The 17,096-nt window shown below is 40.8% G+C and overlaps 1 protein-coding gene across 1 annotated transcript in view; it reads right to left on the reverse strand.

Moving 5' to 3' along the window:
• Window positions 1–584: 584 nt before the first annotated feature.
• The window catches only part of snd1 (staphylococcal nuclease and tudor domain containing 1), a 178,449-nt gene continuing 161,937 nt past the window's right edge, over window positions 585–17,096 (reverse strand). Inside the window, exons 23-24 of the mRNA XM_039791245.1 lie at window positions 3,736–3,780; window positions 585–1,558 (exon numbers count right to left, since the gene is read on the reverse strand). Of these exons, the coding sequence (XP_039647179.1) occupies window positions 1,493–1,558; window positions 3,736–3,780 (111 nt within the window). The 3' untranslated portion in view covers window positions 585–1,492. The remainder of the gene's footprint in view (window positions 1,559–3,735; window positions 3,781–17,096) is intronic.

Raw genomic sequence — 17,096 nt, forward strand, 5'->3', positions numbered from 1 at the left:
TTTATGTAAATACCCTCAAAATAAAGCTGAAAGTCTGCAACTACAATTTCATACCGATGCTTTCTTTTCAAATCCATTGTGTTAGCACACAGGCAGAAAAATTATGAAAATTGTGTCACTGTCCAAATATTTCCGAACCTAACTGTACGTTGCAACAAAGTAAAAAGTAACTTGTCGACCTACTATGACTTTTTCAACATACTATGTTTTTTATTACATTTCTACATCATACTACTGTATACTATTGACTTGACAGTATGCCATAAAAATGTAATCAAAAAGTCATAGTATAGTGTTTTTACATAGTATAGTATTTCGAAAAAAAAAGGGAACACTTACATACTGCCTTTATCACCTTCAGTTGATGCCTTTCAATAGTTTTTGTATCTTGGCATTAAGATCATAAAAACATATTTCAGACTTGCACTCGTCGAAACAACCCCCTAAAAATATCCCAATGTAAATTCAACATTTTAATTTTAAGTATATAGTTTCTTATATAATAGTTTTACTAAAACCAAGTTTTGAGTAAAACTAAGTTGGCGATTGTACTACTAATTTAAAATAAATAAATAAACAAAACACTTTATTCAGCAGATTTTTAATAGAATGCAAAGGTCCATTATGTGGAAACAAATTCAAACACCGTTTCTGCTGTGGCATACAGAGACAAAGAGAAGAGACTGCTCAGAACAGGATCATAACCATTAGTAGTATGTAAACTTTACAGAAGGAAATAGAGAGATGATAAAATGCCACATGATGGCATCCATTTTTACTGGTCATAAAAGTGTGACATGGTTAATAAACGACAAAACACTCCCCACAAAAACATCCGCAAATGTCATCACACAGATATACATTAAAGACAAAAATAAACTCATCCTTTTTTGTCTGTGTGGCTCCACCTACAGTATTTCTCTAAAATAAATCAATTTACACTTTTCAACATATCCTCACATTTACATGAAATTCATTAGGGAAACATTTGTTTGCAAAAATCAAGCATCTCCCCCGAACACCCAGTCACTTCCTGTACAGAGGAAAGCAGGAATTGGGCATAGAGCATCAGAGAGCTAAGAAAGGGATTGGCTGAAACACGTACGTAAGTATATATAATTATCATTCACACAGAAAGTCTGCTGAAAAGGTAACATGGCAAATAACACAGATTGGCAATAGTGCAGGCTGCTTGAGCTGGCAGTGGGCCATTTGGAAAATAAAGGATGAATAGAAAGTGATTCTTGCATGATTAATTTTTCTTTTAGCATTTCTAGCATGCTCTATTTGGAGCTACAGGGGCTAGCTGGAGAAAAAAATATATATAAGCAGAAGAGAAGTCAGCACTGGAGGGATGAAATGTCAAATAAAAAAAAAAAGGAGATTGAGTCAATGCTTGTCGTTTAGTTTTTCGTCATCCGTCTTCTGTCCAATGTGTCACTTGCCGTCCATGGTGGTCTTTGGAATTGTGTTGATTGGATGGTGATTTTTTTCAACGTCTGTAACCAAACTCATCGGCATCGTCCGCACGGAAGTCTCCGTAGCGCCAAATGTTGAGCTAAAAGTAAGACAGAGACAGATTTTATTGACCATAATAAAACAAATAACCATAAAATGCGGTTATGTCCCCAATTGCTTTGAATGTGGCTCCAATAACCTCTCTTGCCCATTACATGTTAAATGGTCAGGAGAAAAAAGGAGGGCGTGGGAGGGAGACAAAAAGCCACAATGCAATGTTGAAAGTAAGATCGCTGATTTCACAGCCCAGTGCGAAGGCCACTCTGCTGCATCATCATCACCACCATTTAATCCAACTCTTTGTGCTTGCCCATCCAAGCTGGAGGCCTATAGTGCCTCAAATACCAACCAGTCTATTACTTCTCCTATTCCATTACATTCACATCGCCTCATAAACCAGCACATGCGTTTCCCAGCTAAATGTCGCCTTTACTACAATGCGATTGGCAAAGTGTGTGTGTGTGTAGTTTGGAGAACCATCCAGTATGGTATTAGTTATTTAAATGTGATAGAAATTGTGCAGTCTGAGGGGTGCTGTGTGTATGTGTGTGTGTGTATTCATTAGGGCTCTGTGTCTGTGTGGGATGTTTCTTTTTTGGCTCTCCGAAGCCTGCTCGCTTAGCTGTTAATGCTGTGATTCATAGCTAATTAGCGACTGTGTTAATTAGCACTAGTTATTAGGATGAATGAATGAAGCCATTTGTATGTAGTGCCATTTCCCTGTCTCTCACTACACTAGCTTTTTTATCTCCTCCTCCCTGACACACTAAAAACATGGTAGACTAAAACTCAAATTGTGATTAGAGCCAATTCTACCTCGGACGGCTCACTGTCCGAGCATGCGGCGTAACGATGGGGTAACTAACGCCTTCCTTGAGGATTTTCATGCTTGACATTTAAATGAGTAACAACAGAATAGGATCCAAGCGCTATCTATGCAAGCTCAAGGGGGTTCTTGTGAAAGACACTTTGGATCTGGACAAACACTTTCCTGTCAAAGTCTAAATATAAAAAAACAAAAGCGAACCGGCCTTTGCCAACAGGGCTCCGACACTTTGGACATACAGCACCTGAGGAGCTCCTGCTATGAGACCTCTATTATTATTTCTTAAATAGGGTAATGCTGCTGGTATTCTGTTTTGTTATTGTCAAATTATCCCATGAAACAACCAAAAACATGAATACTTTAGTCCATGTTTCAATCATTTGACTTGTGACATCTGTGGCACTCAGCGGGACACTGTAGTTTATAGCAAATGTTATTTAAACAGGAGTAATTAGAGCATTTATTGGGGACTATCTACAGCGGCGGATTTGGCGTGACAGTGAGTATTTACGGCAGCAGGATGGTGATCAACACACTTAATGACACGTTAATTTAACATTATGAAGGAACATTTCACCCATGGCAAAGTTGTGGCTTGTTGATGTGTTTGTACCAGTGGAGCTACATATGAAACAACAAGAGAAATAAGCTTCATTAAGCTGTGACTACACAGTTATTACTTGATAGTAAGATCAATTCACTGTTGGTTTAGTTTTTTTTTTTCATGGGATTTTTTTGACAATAAGAAAAATATAACCAGATCATAATCATTTAAACATACATGTGGTTTTGTACAATGAAAAAAAAAAATCGTTATGACTTCCATCATTACATTCTTTAATGTACTTTTAAATTCCTGATGCTCATTTTACATTATCTTGCTGCCAGTTTCACTTTGACTGGCCAGGCTCAAATAAAGGAATTTCTACTGGAAAGTGTTGTGTCAAAGCTCTGTGAAATGACTCATTTTAACACTGAAGCCCTGTGTGTTATGGGTTGCCTCCTATACACTCCTTTTCCCCTTCTTTCTTTCTACCCCAACTGCACACTTTTGCACACATCCCCCACCCCCATTTTCACAGTATGGACCTGCACAGACTGTGGGCAGCAATCCATGTGGGACAACGGTGACTGCCAAATGTAATGTGTCGCATCTCGAGTGAGAGAGAGAGAGAGAAAAGCAGCAAAGAGAAAAGAGACTCTCTCTGGTAGTTGGTGTAGAAAAGTGATTAGTGTTGCAATGTAGTCTTGTTTTGGCAACATTAGATTTCTCACTAAGGCAGACAAACCACAATTATTAGGAGGAGGAGGAGGAGGCGACAGGGAAGCTGATATGAAGACAGAGGGAAAGACAATGAGATGAGTCATGGGGTTCGGATGAAGTAACTTACCCTGGCACTCTTGGCAGATTCTTGACTGTTCAGGTACTCTGTCACCTAGGGCAGAAAGAGAAGAGTTATTAGCATAGCACATCACTGCGTCACAGGTAGGATTTTAAAGGATTAAGGTGAATCCATGCATCCTTTCAACCTGCTCTGCCCCTGGAGACATCTTTTTGAGAAGGGCACTCACAGCAACACTGGATGTATGGAACACAGTGTTCTCTGAAGATCAACAGGATCAAGATAACGCACAGACGCAGAGTGGGTATGCCACTGCAGCGGATGCGGAACGTACAAACATGAAGCAGCATACGGAGCGCCACATTGCGGCTCACTGTTTGCGGTCATTGCTTTATCCAGTGTGCAGGGCGTCACTTTGCGCTTCATGCTATAACTCACACTAGCAAAGCCACTGGAGATGAGAGGCTCTCATACCCTCTTGTGCCTGCTAGCCTCAGGCCCAAACAGTCCCCTGGTTTCTAGCAGAAATTTATAATCAAGTGCATTCACAGGACGCCTTCAGCTAAAAAAGGGGCGAGCCCATAGACTGTGTTTCATGTAGAAAAAAATCAGAGCTCCATTGTATAGTAGTACACAGGCATGTTAGACAGTTTGTCAAAGAGTTTTCCATAGAAAAGTACAGTTATAGTATTTCTGATGTTTGCCAACAATACTATCCTGTATTTAAGTGAGACTGTAACTTTTTGAAAGAACAAAATGACACACTCTTCCTCTTACAAATAAAAAGTTGATTTCACAAGCAATAAAACACTAGTCTGGCTATTAACAGACCAAGCTCAATCTTTTAAGATTGAACATTAGTCTGGGGAGTCTGCTCTATATTTTCTACTGCACAAGAGGCGTGATCAACGGGCATAGATCAAATGACTCTGTACGCAATTGGATAGTCCTTCAACCAATCAGAGCGACGATCACCTGCGCTGAGGTGGCCGTCATGTTGAATGTAAACAAAAAGCTGCTTGGTTGCTTCTCTATCGTCATCGTGTTAAACCTGCCAATAGCGCGCCAGGTGGATAAGCCAGTTTGTGATTGGTCCCCGCAAATTTGGAACGGAAGCAGGATAGAAAGATGTACAGGGTTCCAGCCTGAGCTGCAGGGCGACATCAAATCGCCAGCAGATCGGGCTGGGTTTACCCAGTCTAATAAAACACACCTTTGCCCGATATATATTCTGCTGTTACAGTCTTGTATGGTATAGGGATGTAATTAATCTACAGATTGCTTTCTCGAAGGTAACACCTTCAAATAGCTTGTTCTTTCCCACTCACCCAAACACGATCAATCCACGGTTATATAAAAATAAGAAAAGCAGCAGGGGCGCCTGAATAGCTCACCTGGTAGAGTGTGCGCCCCATATACAGAGGCTTAGTCCTTGACACAGCGGCCGCAGATTCAATTCCGTCCTGCGGCCCTTTGCTGCAAGTCTTTCCCCCTCTCTCTACCCTTTCATATCTAAGCTGTTCTATCAAATAAAGGCCTAAATTGCCCCCAAAAAATTTATAAAATAAACATAGAAAAGCAGCAAATCACCACATTTGGGAAGCTAGTACCAGAGTGTTTTTTGCATTTGAATATTCAGTATGGATGAAGATTTGTGTTGTGTGACAGGTTAGGCTTTTTTTAAATTTATTATTACTTTATCAATCTGTCAGATTAAGCAGGATAGTTGGCCATTAACTTTTAACAAGTGATTTTATTCCATAAAGCATTTCAGTCTAAACATTCTCTTCATTAAGTTCCTTATAAAGAAATGTATAAAATAAACAAGGAATGAGTGCAGGCGTTTTTAATTCATATTCAAGCTGTGCAGCCCCCAGACACACCTGTCACATACGCACACATCCAAGTTTTTATTTATAATGACCGGCAGCACTGTAGGAGCATAACATTATCTAATATTTGTTCAATATAAATGCATTTGCTTTGCTCGACACAAAAGAACTGGAAGTATGTGATATGGACAAACAGAATACAGAGGGGATACAAAAAAAAAATACAAAAAACGGGGGAAGAAAGAGGAAGAAGCCAATGTGCAGCGTTGAGCATATTGACCGCTTCTGCTAGAACAGCCATTTAGCCTCATTGAATGAACCAGTGATGAGTCATAGGGCAGGGTGTGTGTGTGTGTGTGTGTGTGTGTGTGTGTGTGTGTGTGTGTGTGTGTGTGTGTGGGGGGGTTCTACCCAAGGCCCACCACAGTTTACCTCATCTCAGCCATGTTTAATCCTGGCCAACCACACCATATACAGTCTGTGAATGGTCAAAGTATAGTTCTGTAAGTAAGACTTGTGCAGCAAATACTTGTGAATTTGAGGTATAGTTTGCTGCATTCTGATTAGCGGGACAAGGGTTTAGGGAAATATTAACAAGAAAACAATTTAAAGAAATAAAACAAACCGCTCAACTCACTTGAAAGAAGGGGACCGTAAAGATGAGTCAGTGTGTTCTTGGATTCAATTGTGCACCACGTTTTGTAGATTTATTATAATAGCAGATGAGCTAGCTTTCACACTCAGACACACACACACACACACACACACACACACACACACACACACACACACACACACACACACACACACACACACACACACACACACACACGGATGCCAGATGTTAAAACTGTCGAGTGTGGATGGGGCTCTAGAGTTTAATTGCTTAGCTAGCTCGTGCACATAGGTTGATTTGATAGCTACACTGCACATGGCACCGCCAAGATAACAGACCTGCCGCTGGATCGCACAGCCAACGCTGTCTAAGGGAGTGCACGTATGAGTGTGTGGCTGGGGAAAGTGCAATTGCTGCACAAGTCATCCATCAAAGCCAACTAAAGGAGAGATTTTTTGGAAGGCGTTGGGATGTGGCATCTCGGTCCCATCAGGCAGATGTCACCATATGGAAGACCCAGCCGACAATATTTCACTGACACAAAAGGCCAGCGATGCCATTTGGGCTTTGGAGGGGGGCTATGAGTGCCTATAGCGGTTTTAGCCGTCTTTCCTAGTGCTGCATTTGGAAAGCTAGGAATGATGTGGAAGAGTGTTTCAGATCTGCCAAAGTGGATCTAGCAATATTTGAACAGAAAAGAGAAAAATGGCTACGAATATAAACCCCAGCTCAACTTTAAAAGGAAAGATATATATGCAATCTTGAATTTTGCACAGCTGAGAGTCCGCATCCAAAATATTCTGTGAAAGATGTTTAGTCAAGAGCACTACACCACAATATGCACAAATGATATGCTGCCATATTGGCACTACCACGTTGAGCCTCTTTGTACACTGATCGGGAGGGTGCCTTTCCTGGCTCGCCCTCATCTTTCACTGTTATGCTCACTTCAGCTCAGTGTAACACAACAGCCAATCACGTTGCAGCTGAACACCGATGATGACTGCCTTCGGATTCTGAACAGCCCCAAGTATCCTGTCCCGGATCCTTCTTTCACAGCCTTTCTATTGGCTCCAGTAGGGAGGCATAATAGTTCATTAAGAAGCAACACTCATGGAGAGGACTTAAAAAGGCAAAGGAAAGGAATGTTTCTCGTCATGGTAAACAAGTGTGACGTTAAACACGGGTAGGATGGAAAGGATTAATCATGGTGGAAGATTGTCAGAAAAAAAAGAAATTATGTTCCAGCAAAGCAAAGGTGAGAAGCCAACAAGGAAGAAGCTTAAAGCTGATTATGTGTTCCAGGTGAGGAGGCGAATATGAAACAACAAAAAAGAGGACAATAAATGAGGGGACAAGAAAAAGAAAAACGCATTTGGAAGGGGTTTGGGTGGAAGAAGGCAGCGGGTGACAGCGTGCTTGTCTGGATGACCCTACAGAGCTCCCATATGCCAGACAGATGCCATGTTTGGTGAGCAGTGGCCATCGACGCTGGCAGTAGCAGAGAATATGCTGTTCAGCTAAGGAGGATGCTGCATGTGTGGGAGTGTCCTTGAATGTGTGTGATTCAAAATGCACCAAAACAACTTTCAGAAAGTTTAGCTGTTTACAGAAGTCAATTTATTATAATTTCACGCCAACAGTTCACGTTTGAGTGAATTTATCACAGCCTTCTGAGACAAGAAAACTATATGATACTCCACGCACATTTGGGAAAAACGATTATTTACAACTGCTGTCTGAGTCAATTTTTTATGCATGCAGGTAACTTTCTAGTTGCCGACTTGGTCAGAGACTTTGCGTAAGTGTGATGCTTTTCATAAGATGAACGACAGGTGGTGTGGGTCTGGTGTTTTGGCACTTGTCAGTGTGTCTGCCTGACTGTGAATCAGTCTGCCTGAGAGTGAAAGCGAGACAGTGTTTTTCCCGGCGCTGGCCGGCATGCCATGCCCACATGGTGTTCTGGTAAGCATGGTATGAAAGGGATAGTTCTGAGCGCACGCTAACATGGCAGCTTTCTGACAGGTTGGGTGCATCTGGTGCGTAGGTGAGCTGCCTCTTTATTTATTTATTTTTTTGGGGGGGGGGGATTTCATAGCACATGGAAATGCTAAGTGAAACCAGACTTAAATGGAATACATAAAGCAAGTGACTAATCAAAGTTGCAGCATCGGGTGTGCTCTCTTGGTCCTTGCTGCCGAGATGGGATGTCAGGCGATGTAAAAGCCACCTGAGTGGAAAGGGAACAATGAGGCTTGTCCTCCACGCATTTTGAGCTTTTCTCATTAACAGCAATGACGGCCAGAGACAATGCCTTCCAGATAGGAGCAGTCAAACACCAACCACAAAAACAAAAGCTGCCACTCACTCCCTTTTGTCATTGTTTCTTTGATGCTGCACTGCTCTTGTTTCTTTCACCTGCTCTCTCAATCCTCATTACATCTCATTTCAATCTCCCCAAGTCTGCCATCTCCCTTTGACTCCACTGAAAGCAGAAAACTCTGCACAAGACAGGTCGTCGTCAGCGGATTTGCTGGAACATAACAGCTTTTATGTCTTTGCACTATAACTTGCACGGTTTCAAGTTGAGTGTACTTGGCTGGGCTGTGGATTGTAGTCCTAAGAGATGTCTCCCATTCAACCTGCCAGTGCATGAATACTGCATGGCAAGCAGAGAGTAGGCCAGGGTTTTGGGAAAGTCTCTTCAGACTTTATATTGTACTTTATATAAGTGGTTTGATAGCGAAAGGCTTGTCACATAACCACCATAGTTAACCAGGGAGATAATCCTTGTGCGTGCGTGAGACACAGACAAGGGAAGGTCAGTGTGTTTGAGTAAATGTAGGATAAAAAGATTACCATTGACGCTGCTTAATTTCAGTTTTACTTTACAATGTTGTTTTTGTATTACTTGTATAATCATCTCTCCATTTTCTATTGCTTGAAAAAATTGCAGGTGGACATAAATCTGAGTTCAAATCAGTTTACATTAGTCTGCTTTACTTCATAAGAATCTCTCTCTCTCGCTCTCTCTATATATGTCATCATGTCTATGACACTTAGACATGATGTACATTAAAGGCTCATCTTTTTCATAAATATACACAGTATAGATGAGCCTTTAATGTACATCATGTCTGTGAGTGTAATTGTCCCTATCTGGGGTAAACTGGGAATACGCCATGTTGCATGCTGGTCCCCCCCAGCATGGCTGTTGGGAGAAGATCGGGCGCTTTGCCGGGAACGTAGCATGACAAGCCCACCAGCATGGGGGTTCATAGAGATAAGGAAAACACACAAATGTAAAACACGCGCGCACAACAAATGCAAGGTCTAACAACAGATATCACAAAGAACATTCTCCAATGCTCTTCCAGGGGCAATGGAAAGCAAACAAGTCTTGCTTATAATTAACCGTTTAACAGTTAACCAACAATAAGATTTTTTACCTATAAATAAAGAATACTGATGAATAATCACTTAAACAGTTAAAAACAATATTACAAAAAAAAAGTTTTAAAAAATATTCTAAATTTGAACAACGTTGTGCCTCCACTCCCTTCCTGGCAATCCTGCACCCACCCTGAGGGTGTGTGGGAGGGAGGATATAGTGTGTCAGAGTGTGTGTGTGTGTGTGTGTGTGTGTGTGTGTGTGTGTGTGTGTGTGTGTGTGTGTGTGTGTGTGTGTGTGTGTGCGTGCAGAAGATGGATTGCCATTTGGGAAGTGGCGCGTCTCAGCTAAGACATGTCAAAAGGGCCCTCAGAGCAGTGGCATCAGGGGAAGCAACTGCCTGTGTAAGTGAGTGTGTATGCGAATGTGTGTGTGCAGTCAATAACAGCGGAGGAGAAAATGTCCATTAAAAGGCCTCTTCTCCTCTCTCTACTTGTAAATTAGATATTGAGCCGTTGGTGGGGAGCGGTCATGCTGTCACACACCCATGAAGCTGTGTGTGTGTGTGTGTGTGTGTGTGTGTGTGTGTGTATGTGTGTTTATATGTGCCCTGCTATGTTTCTTTGGGATGAGGTGGGGGGGGTTATTGATGGGCTGTGACAGGCATTGGGGTTGAACAGGGAGGGCAGCGGCCTGAAAGTTAGTCAATTGGTGGTCCGGATACGGCTAAAAGCCATTTATAGATGACACGGTGAAGAATTTGGGGTGGAGGCATCCACCGTGGCAGGATCCATGGGGGTGCTTACTGGCTTACTCAGAAACTTACCCCCCCATCTCTACATTTCAAATAAATAGTTAAAAGTGAGTGTATGTTGGAACTCAAGAGGGACCCCCACACATGTACTATGTCCGTCCTCCCTGTTTGGGGACAGCTCAACAGCAGCTCTACTACATGAACCCTTGTTTGCCCATGAGGCCTTCTTTTGTTACCGTGAACCCACTGTATAGAAACACCAAAATTCCCATGATGCTTATCATCAGTGTCCAAACCAGTGCCTAAGCAGCACGGCAGCAACAGACTGCATCACATGAGCCACCTTACTGTAGGGTATGTGGACCAAACAGCACAATTGCTCTTTGATAAATGGAAGAGCCCATCCCTGGAGGCATCCTGTGTATGTGTGAGCCTCCGACCTGATTTCCTGTATGGATTTCCCACATGCAGCTGTAGGTGTGACTACTCTAAGCACACCATTTCATCTTCATCAGTTTCAACCCCTATTAACACAATTATTGTGGAATGCAACCGCTGCACTATTATCTACACTTGGGACTCTAACTGTAATCTGTAAGAAAACTACACTACCCGTGAGGCAGTTTATGTAAAAGCTAGATAAATAAATAAAATACTTGCATCTTATGTGAGCTTCAAGGCTGCCCTTCCTGCCACTCAAAAGGTACTTAAAAGTCCTCTGCTCAAACATTCATAAATGAAAAGCGAGGCCTGGGTGTGAATACAGCTACAATACAGAGAAAGAAGATACAAGGAAAAAATAAAACTACATTTCCCAAGGGGCTGCTGGGTAATTAAAAATTCCAGGACTCTAATCTGCAGCTTTCACTCCTAGGGAGTCACCTCACAGCTGTTTTCCCCATAGTATGCCTTCTGCTGACACACACAACTCTAACATTTTAATAAAGATCTTAAGCATGTCTTTGCAAACATTTGTCTAAGGTGTGCGAATGCTACTTCGATATCTTTAATTCTTGATTAGGGAAGATAATGGAACCAAGCCTAGGTCGATACAGCAGGCCTCGTCGCTGTTGGTGATTGATAATAATTGCGATGGCGAGGGAGTGACAGACACTTCTGTGTTTGTAATTGACTTGTAATTAGGAAACAGGAGATTATTAGCTTGTAACGCTAATGAACAATGGGGGCTAGCACTGGTGTCAGTTAGCTAAGGTGACTGGGCGAGACGCATATCACCCAGTGGCCTGCCAGAGTTGGAATCAGTCATGTTGTTGGCTGCAGCTGACAGAAAACACTGGTGAAAAGCAGTAGAGCACAAAAGACAGTGCTTCTAACCACACAGCCATCTTTCAATTAAGCTGTCATGACCGTCTCATTTCAGCTACATCTGCGACAAAAAAATATCAGGTCTGAGTTTGAGTCAAAGATAGCTGCTGCAGGCACTTATTACTATTGTACACAATAAGAAAAAATGTATAGTGTATCTAAATATCTGTTGAGCCCACTATCTTTTTCACTTTCTCTTTTAAATATTAGCACACACACACACACACACACACACACACACACTTTGGTCTCCCTAATTCATGCCTTCGCTTAAAATCATAAAAGAAAAGGCATTACTGTCAACTCAGTGTGGGTTCACAGGGCAGAATCGGCTGATGCAAGTTGCAAATAATTGCAGATAACAGAATTTTAAATCACAGCTCATTATGAGGCCAACACCAGGTCTGATATGAGTGCCTCTCCACTTTTATTCCTGGGGATTATTGTTCATCATGACATGTACGGAAAGCAAAAATGCAAATTAGCACATGCCGTCTAAATCAAGTCCTCAACCTAAGTTTGGATAACATTAACAGCAAAGGTTAAAAAGAAAACAGGGAGAGGAGGAAGGGTGTATGAGTGAGTGAATCTCTGAGTGTAGAAAAAAAGTACTTCAAGGGAGGGAGTGATGTGCAGAAGGTGGAGAAACCGAGACATTAAGAAGAATGGAGAGTACAGTGGTGAGTAAACAAGAAAGAAGTGATGAAGAGGAGAGCACCGGAAAGATAAGAGGCGATGGGAAGGAGAAGAGGAAAAATTGATGTTGTGGAACTGGGAAAGAGGGGGAGAAAAAATTGGAGGAACCAGACTCTGAACAATGAGTGGAGAGCGATACTAAGAGGGATGAAGGAAGAGAGAGAAATGTTTTAGTGAGTTAGTGTGTGCCAGTGTGGCAACTTGCCATTCTAGCAGTGGTGAGTTGATGGTGCCAGGACAATTTAAGGATGGCTTAGTATATCTACTGTGCCTGAGGTGGAGAAGACATGAAGTCAGTGTGTAAGTCTGAGGTCAGAGCAAGGGAGAAGAACTCTAAATGCGGTGTTAAAAAAAAAAAATGACAGCTTGTTTGTACACACACAAGCACACAAAAATAAGCTTGCAATTTCAAGTTTGGTAGAGATCCATCACCTTTTCGTTGCCAACGTTGTCATATTTTAACTGTTTATAACTGGAGTGATAATACTTCAATGTAACTATAGTTAAATTATTATACGTTATACTTAAAGTTTTGTTAAAGTTTCTGCTTATTTGTCTTTAGTATTTTCTTGTGTGCGCTGACGCCCTGCTGATAGTTGATCACTGGACACTCTTATTCACACATTTGCTAGATTTTATACTGAAAGGAAGAATTACAGATTTCCGTTCACAACTCAAGAATAGCAGTTGCCAACAGCAGCAATCAGACCAAATTACATTGTTGACACCGCTATTACTGCCACCATGGCTGCCAAGAGCAACCATTACTGTTAAGATTTGCTCATAGGTCATTTATATGAACATGAAGATAGCATATACAATTGGCCGCCACTTTGCATTGCAGCCAATTGTACCTGACAATCTACAGCAGTACTGTGCTTTAGGCAACAATAAAAACTGATTTCTACAGAAGCTCTATATCTGAATTTAAAATGTCTGAGTGGTGACAAAGAGGAAGAGCAGACGGAAATAAAAAGAGATTGGTACTGTGATGTAGTAAGACAACAGAGATGTATTATTCTTTGATAGAAAATATGGCCGAGAGAGAGAGAAGAAAACGCAGGATTTAAAACCAGTATGACATAGTTGCTGGCTCCTGAAATACTGTATCTATTGTATATAACATAAAGTACATTAATGTCCCTTCTGCTTCTAATGCTGTGCTGGTGATAAAGCAATGATATGTCAATCACTGACGATAATCTAAATATCAAAGCTTCATAAATAACTAGGACTACACATGGAATGCCAGATGTATGACAGATTAAAATTTATACTATGACATTAAATCTGCTTGATTGTCAGTGTAGATACAGTATGTGCGCGCACACACACACACTAAATGTGTGTTATAGATATAAACAGTATGGAATATATGTGTCGTGCTCTGATGTTAAGTCTGTATTTTTGGGTCAGTCCACTCTGTAGGACAAAATTCCAGTTTCACTTTAATCCCTTGCGTTATCTTGCTCTCGGTCACTGTGTTGGTTTCCCTTCACTAAATACAGATTATCAATCATAATTTGGCTTACTGATGTTCCACCCACCTCCTACTTCCGGTGTTCCTACCTTCCTTTCAATAGCCCACTTCCCTCCAATCAGATACCAGCAGCTGGCATGCATATGATCTTTTTGCCTACACTTTTTCAATTACTGTTTATCCTTTGCCATGGTAGTATTGTATAGCTGCAACAGTAGCCATCCATATGGTGTGCATAGTGGGCATCAGTGAAAGTAGGGCTTAAGGCAGGAATGCGCTAGAAAGAAAGACATAAACCCCCAAATGGATGAATATCCCTCTCTGCTCTCCCTCTCTTGGGACAATGCCATCCTCAAAGACTGGTGTTAACCTTCAGTGCACTTATGACTGACTATTGATAGTCTCTGAAGTGCCAGTGAACATTACGGCCCATCTGTTACGCAATGCTTAGCGCTAGAGTACAGATTACAATGACCATGTTCCAATCCCCTGGAATGGATAATGAATAAAGAATAGAGCCAAAACAGAACAGATAGGAAGGACAAAAGTCACTTTTACAAGGAGGCTGATAGTCTGGATGAGTGAGAAGAGAGAAAGGAGCAGAGAAGGAGCTCAGGGTGAGCCGGCTTGGATACAACACTATCAAAAGCTCGAGGGGAACTTTCTATAAAAGAGGGAAAGAAAGGGGGCACGGATCCAGAGGTCAACAAAAGGTTGTATCTTGAAACATTTTTTTGGCTCAGCTGCCCCTGCAAGATAACGCTTTCAGTTGTCGCACCAGCAGCAGCTGCAGTGCTGCTCATGAATCTTTGAGCCAGAAATGCACCTTGCAAACAAATGACTCTAGCTCAACTCTGGTAGATTACAAAAAATAAATAGTATACAGCAAATTTACAGATTAAATTGTCCTTCATCCAAAGCTGCATACAAGTCCAAAACATGCATTTAAAATAGGGATGGGTGAAACTGAAAGGAATAAATAATCACAATAGTTTTAATTTGTAAGATAAAAATGTTTACTGTCTATTTTAGGGCTGCAATTTGATTCAATTAATGTCCCCATTATTTTCTCAATTTACTGATGTTGTGTCTATTAAATGTCAAAATAGATAACATGCCCATTATAATTTCCCAAAGTCCAAGATGACATCTTTAAATGTCTTGTTTTGTCTGACTAACAGTCCAAAACCCCAAAATATTGAATGACGGGACAATGAACAGCATTTAAAAGCAAATTTGAAAAGCTGTAATGAGATATTTTAGCTAGAAAAACACAAAACACAATGAATTTATTGCAAAATAGTGGCAGTTTACTTTAAGTCGTTCAACTAATCCATATCGAGTCATTAATCGATAAATCGTTTCAGCCCTATTAGATCAAGTTCAAAAAGGTTTATCATCTCTAATAAAGCCTTAAAGACGACCAGAAAAGGATCAATTCAAACAATCACTGGTCATCACAACATATTGAGTCTGATATGAACAGTTAATTCTTCAGCTTTGATTAAGAACTTCTAGCTGGGAAATTCAGCTACTGTATACAACAGAACTGCAGTATATCAGATAAACCCCACACATTCTATGAATCAGAAGCACATTTACTCATTTTCGGAAGTTTAAAAAGTGGCCAATCACACTACGGCTTGTTCTTTTTTGGGTTTGGAAGCAGACTTGATGGGTGGAATTATCAACGAGAACTGTTGTAGAGCTTACTTTAACACTCACTTACTTGGTAAGCACATTGGCAACACTAGTGCTTGTTAAGCTTTCTTCAGATCAAAATATTCATCTGTAGCCAGTAAGGAAGAGGCAAACACTGGAGACACTGAATGCTAAAGAGAAACCATTTGATCCAACACAACCTAAATCTATGCAGTCTATAAGCCTATTAGTTGTATGGCTGAAAGGTTTTAATCACTGTCCTTTGTCTTTAGGGTCCATTAACCAGACACTGCATAATGGTTCCTAGCTACTCTTTGGAGTTCAGAGGTCAAAACACTGTTCAGTGTTTTATTTCCTGACTAAGAGGCAGAAGGTGCTTTTATCTGTGCCGTTTAGTGTGTACAAGATGAGTTACTAACAAACTACGTCTCAATGTGTGAGTCATATAGTCTTTACAAATGTATTCTTCCCGCCAGCCTCTAATTTATATGAATATACATTTTGATTATGTTTATGAACAATTACACTCTTGTGGACATATTTCTCCCTTCTGTTGTGCATTAAAAAAAATTGAATAATTAGCAGACTGACCAATATTGAGGTTGTGCTGAAGCAGTAATTGCAGCAGGAATAAATATCCTCCATTTTTCGTTATCTTTCATGTACAGAGCTGCTTTGAGTCTGCTGGGCAAATTAGCATAATGAAAGGGAAAATAAATGAGCGACGCTTCATGGTTTGACAAAATGGCTGCCATCTGAGACAAATTGTAGAGGTGTGTAAGTGTATATTGTGTGGCTGCGGATTGACAAGTGAGGAGAGATATTATGGCTCTTGTGCCACCATGTTCACACTACAAAACCCTACAGTACAGGCTTTTAATTAGATACTAGCTTTCATTTATAAAAAATAAATAAATCTATACATGACAAACTGAGATGGAAACAACTATGTAGATGCATGCTAGTATGGAAATGTGGTAATTATTGGATCGTTAGAAAGCCATAGGGAGGATATGAACCATTTAACATTAATGATTACACAAGTGGCCTATTTGCAGATGAGAATTCTAAACATGTACTGTGCGCTTAAAAATAAGTAGCACCTGCTACCATTGATCAACTAACGGAATTGTCTATTTAGAACAGCACTGACACAAATATGAATCCATGCTGTGCATTTCGATAACTGTGAGCCACTAACTAACAAGATTTAGGTATAGAAAAATAAGTCATATTTATTAAAGACGGATACTCTGATTTGCTGTTGGGCACTAACACAAACAGTCAGAGTAGGGCTGGGAAATCAATAGAAAACCTACAGAAACTGACATTATGAATCTCTAACTCTCTAACCTACCCGTTTAATTAATTTATTCTTAAACACAGGCAGTCCCCTACCTAAAATGCACCTGAAAGTACAACAATTCACTTCTTACCTTAAGTACACACAATAAATCACTGTCAGGCAGCATTTTTTATGCATTATGCAAGTGTGGATCCACAGCAAACAGTAAGCCAAATCTGCAGTGATGGTACCACAGTTGTTGGTGATATAATTAACCATGACTACCCAGTTTACAGCCCCAGCTAGACCAAAAAGGGTCATTAACTTGGAAAGAGAAAGTGACTGGGTTAAAACAAGAGGCCTACAT

The sequence above is a fragment of the Perca fluviatilis genome, chromosome 23 (genome assembly GCF_010015445.1).
Source record: "Perca fluviatilis chromosome 23, GENO_Pfluv_1.0, whole genome shotgun sequence".
Lineage (NCBI taxonomy): Eukaryota > Metazoa > Chordata > Actinopteri > Perciformes > Percidae > Perca > Perca fluviatilis.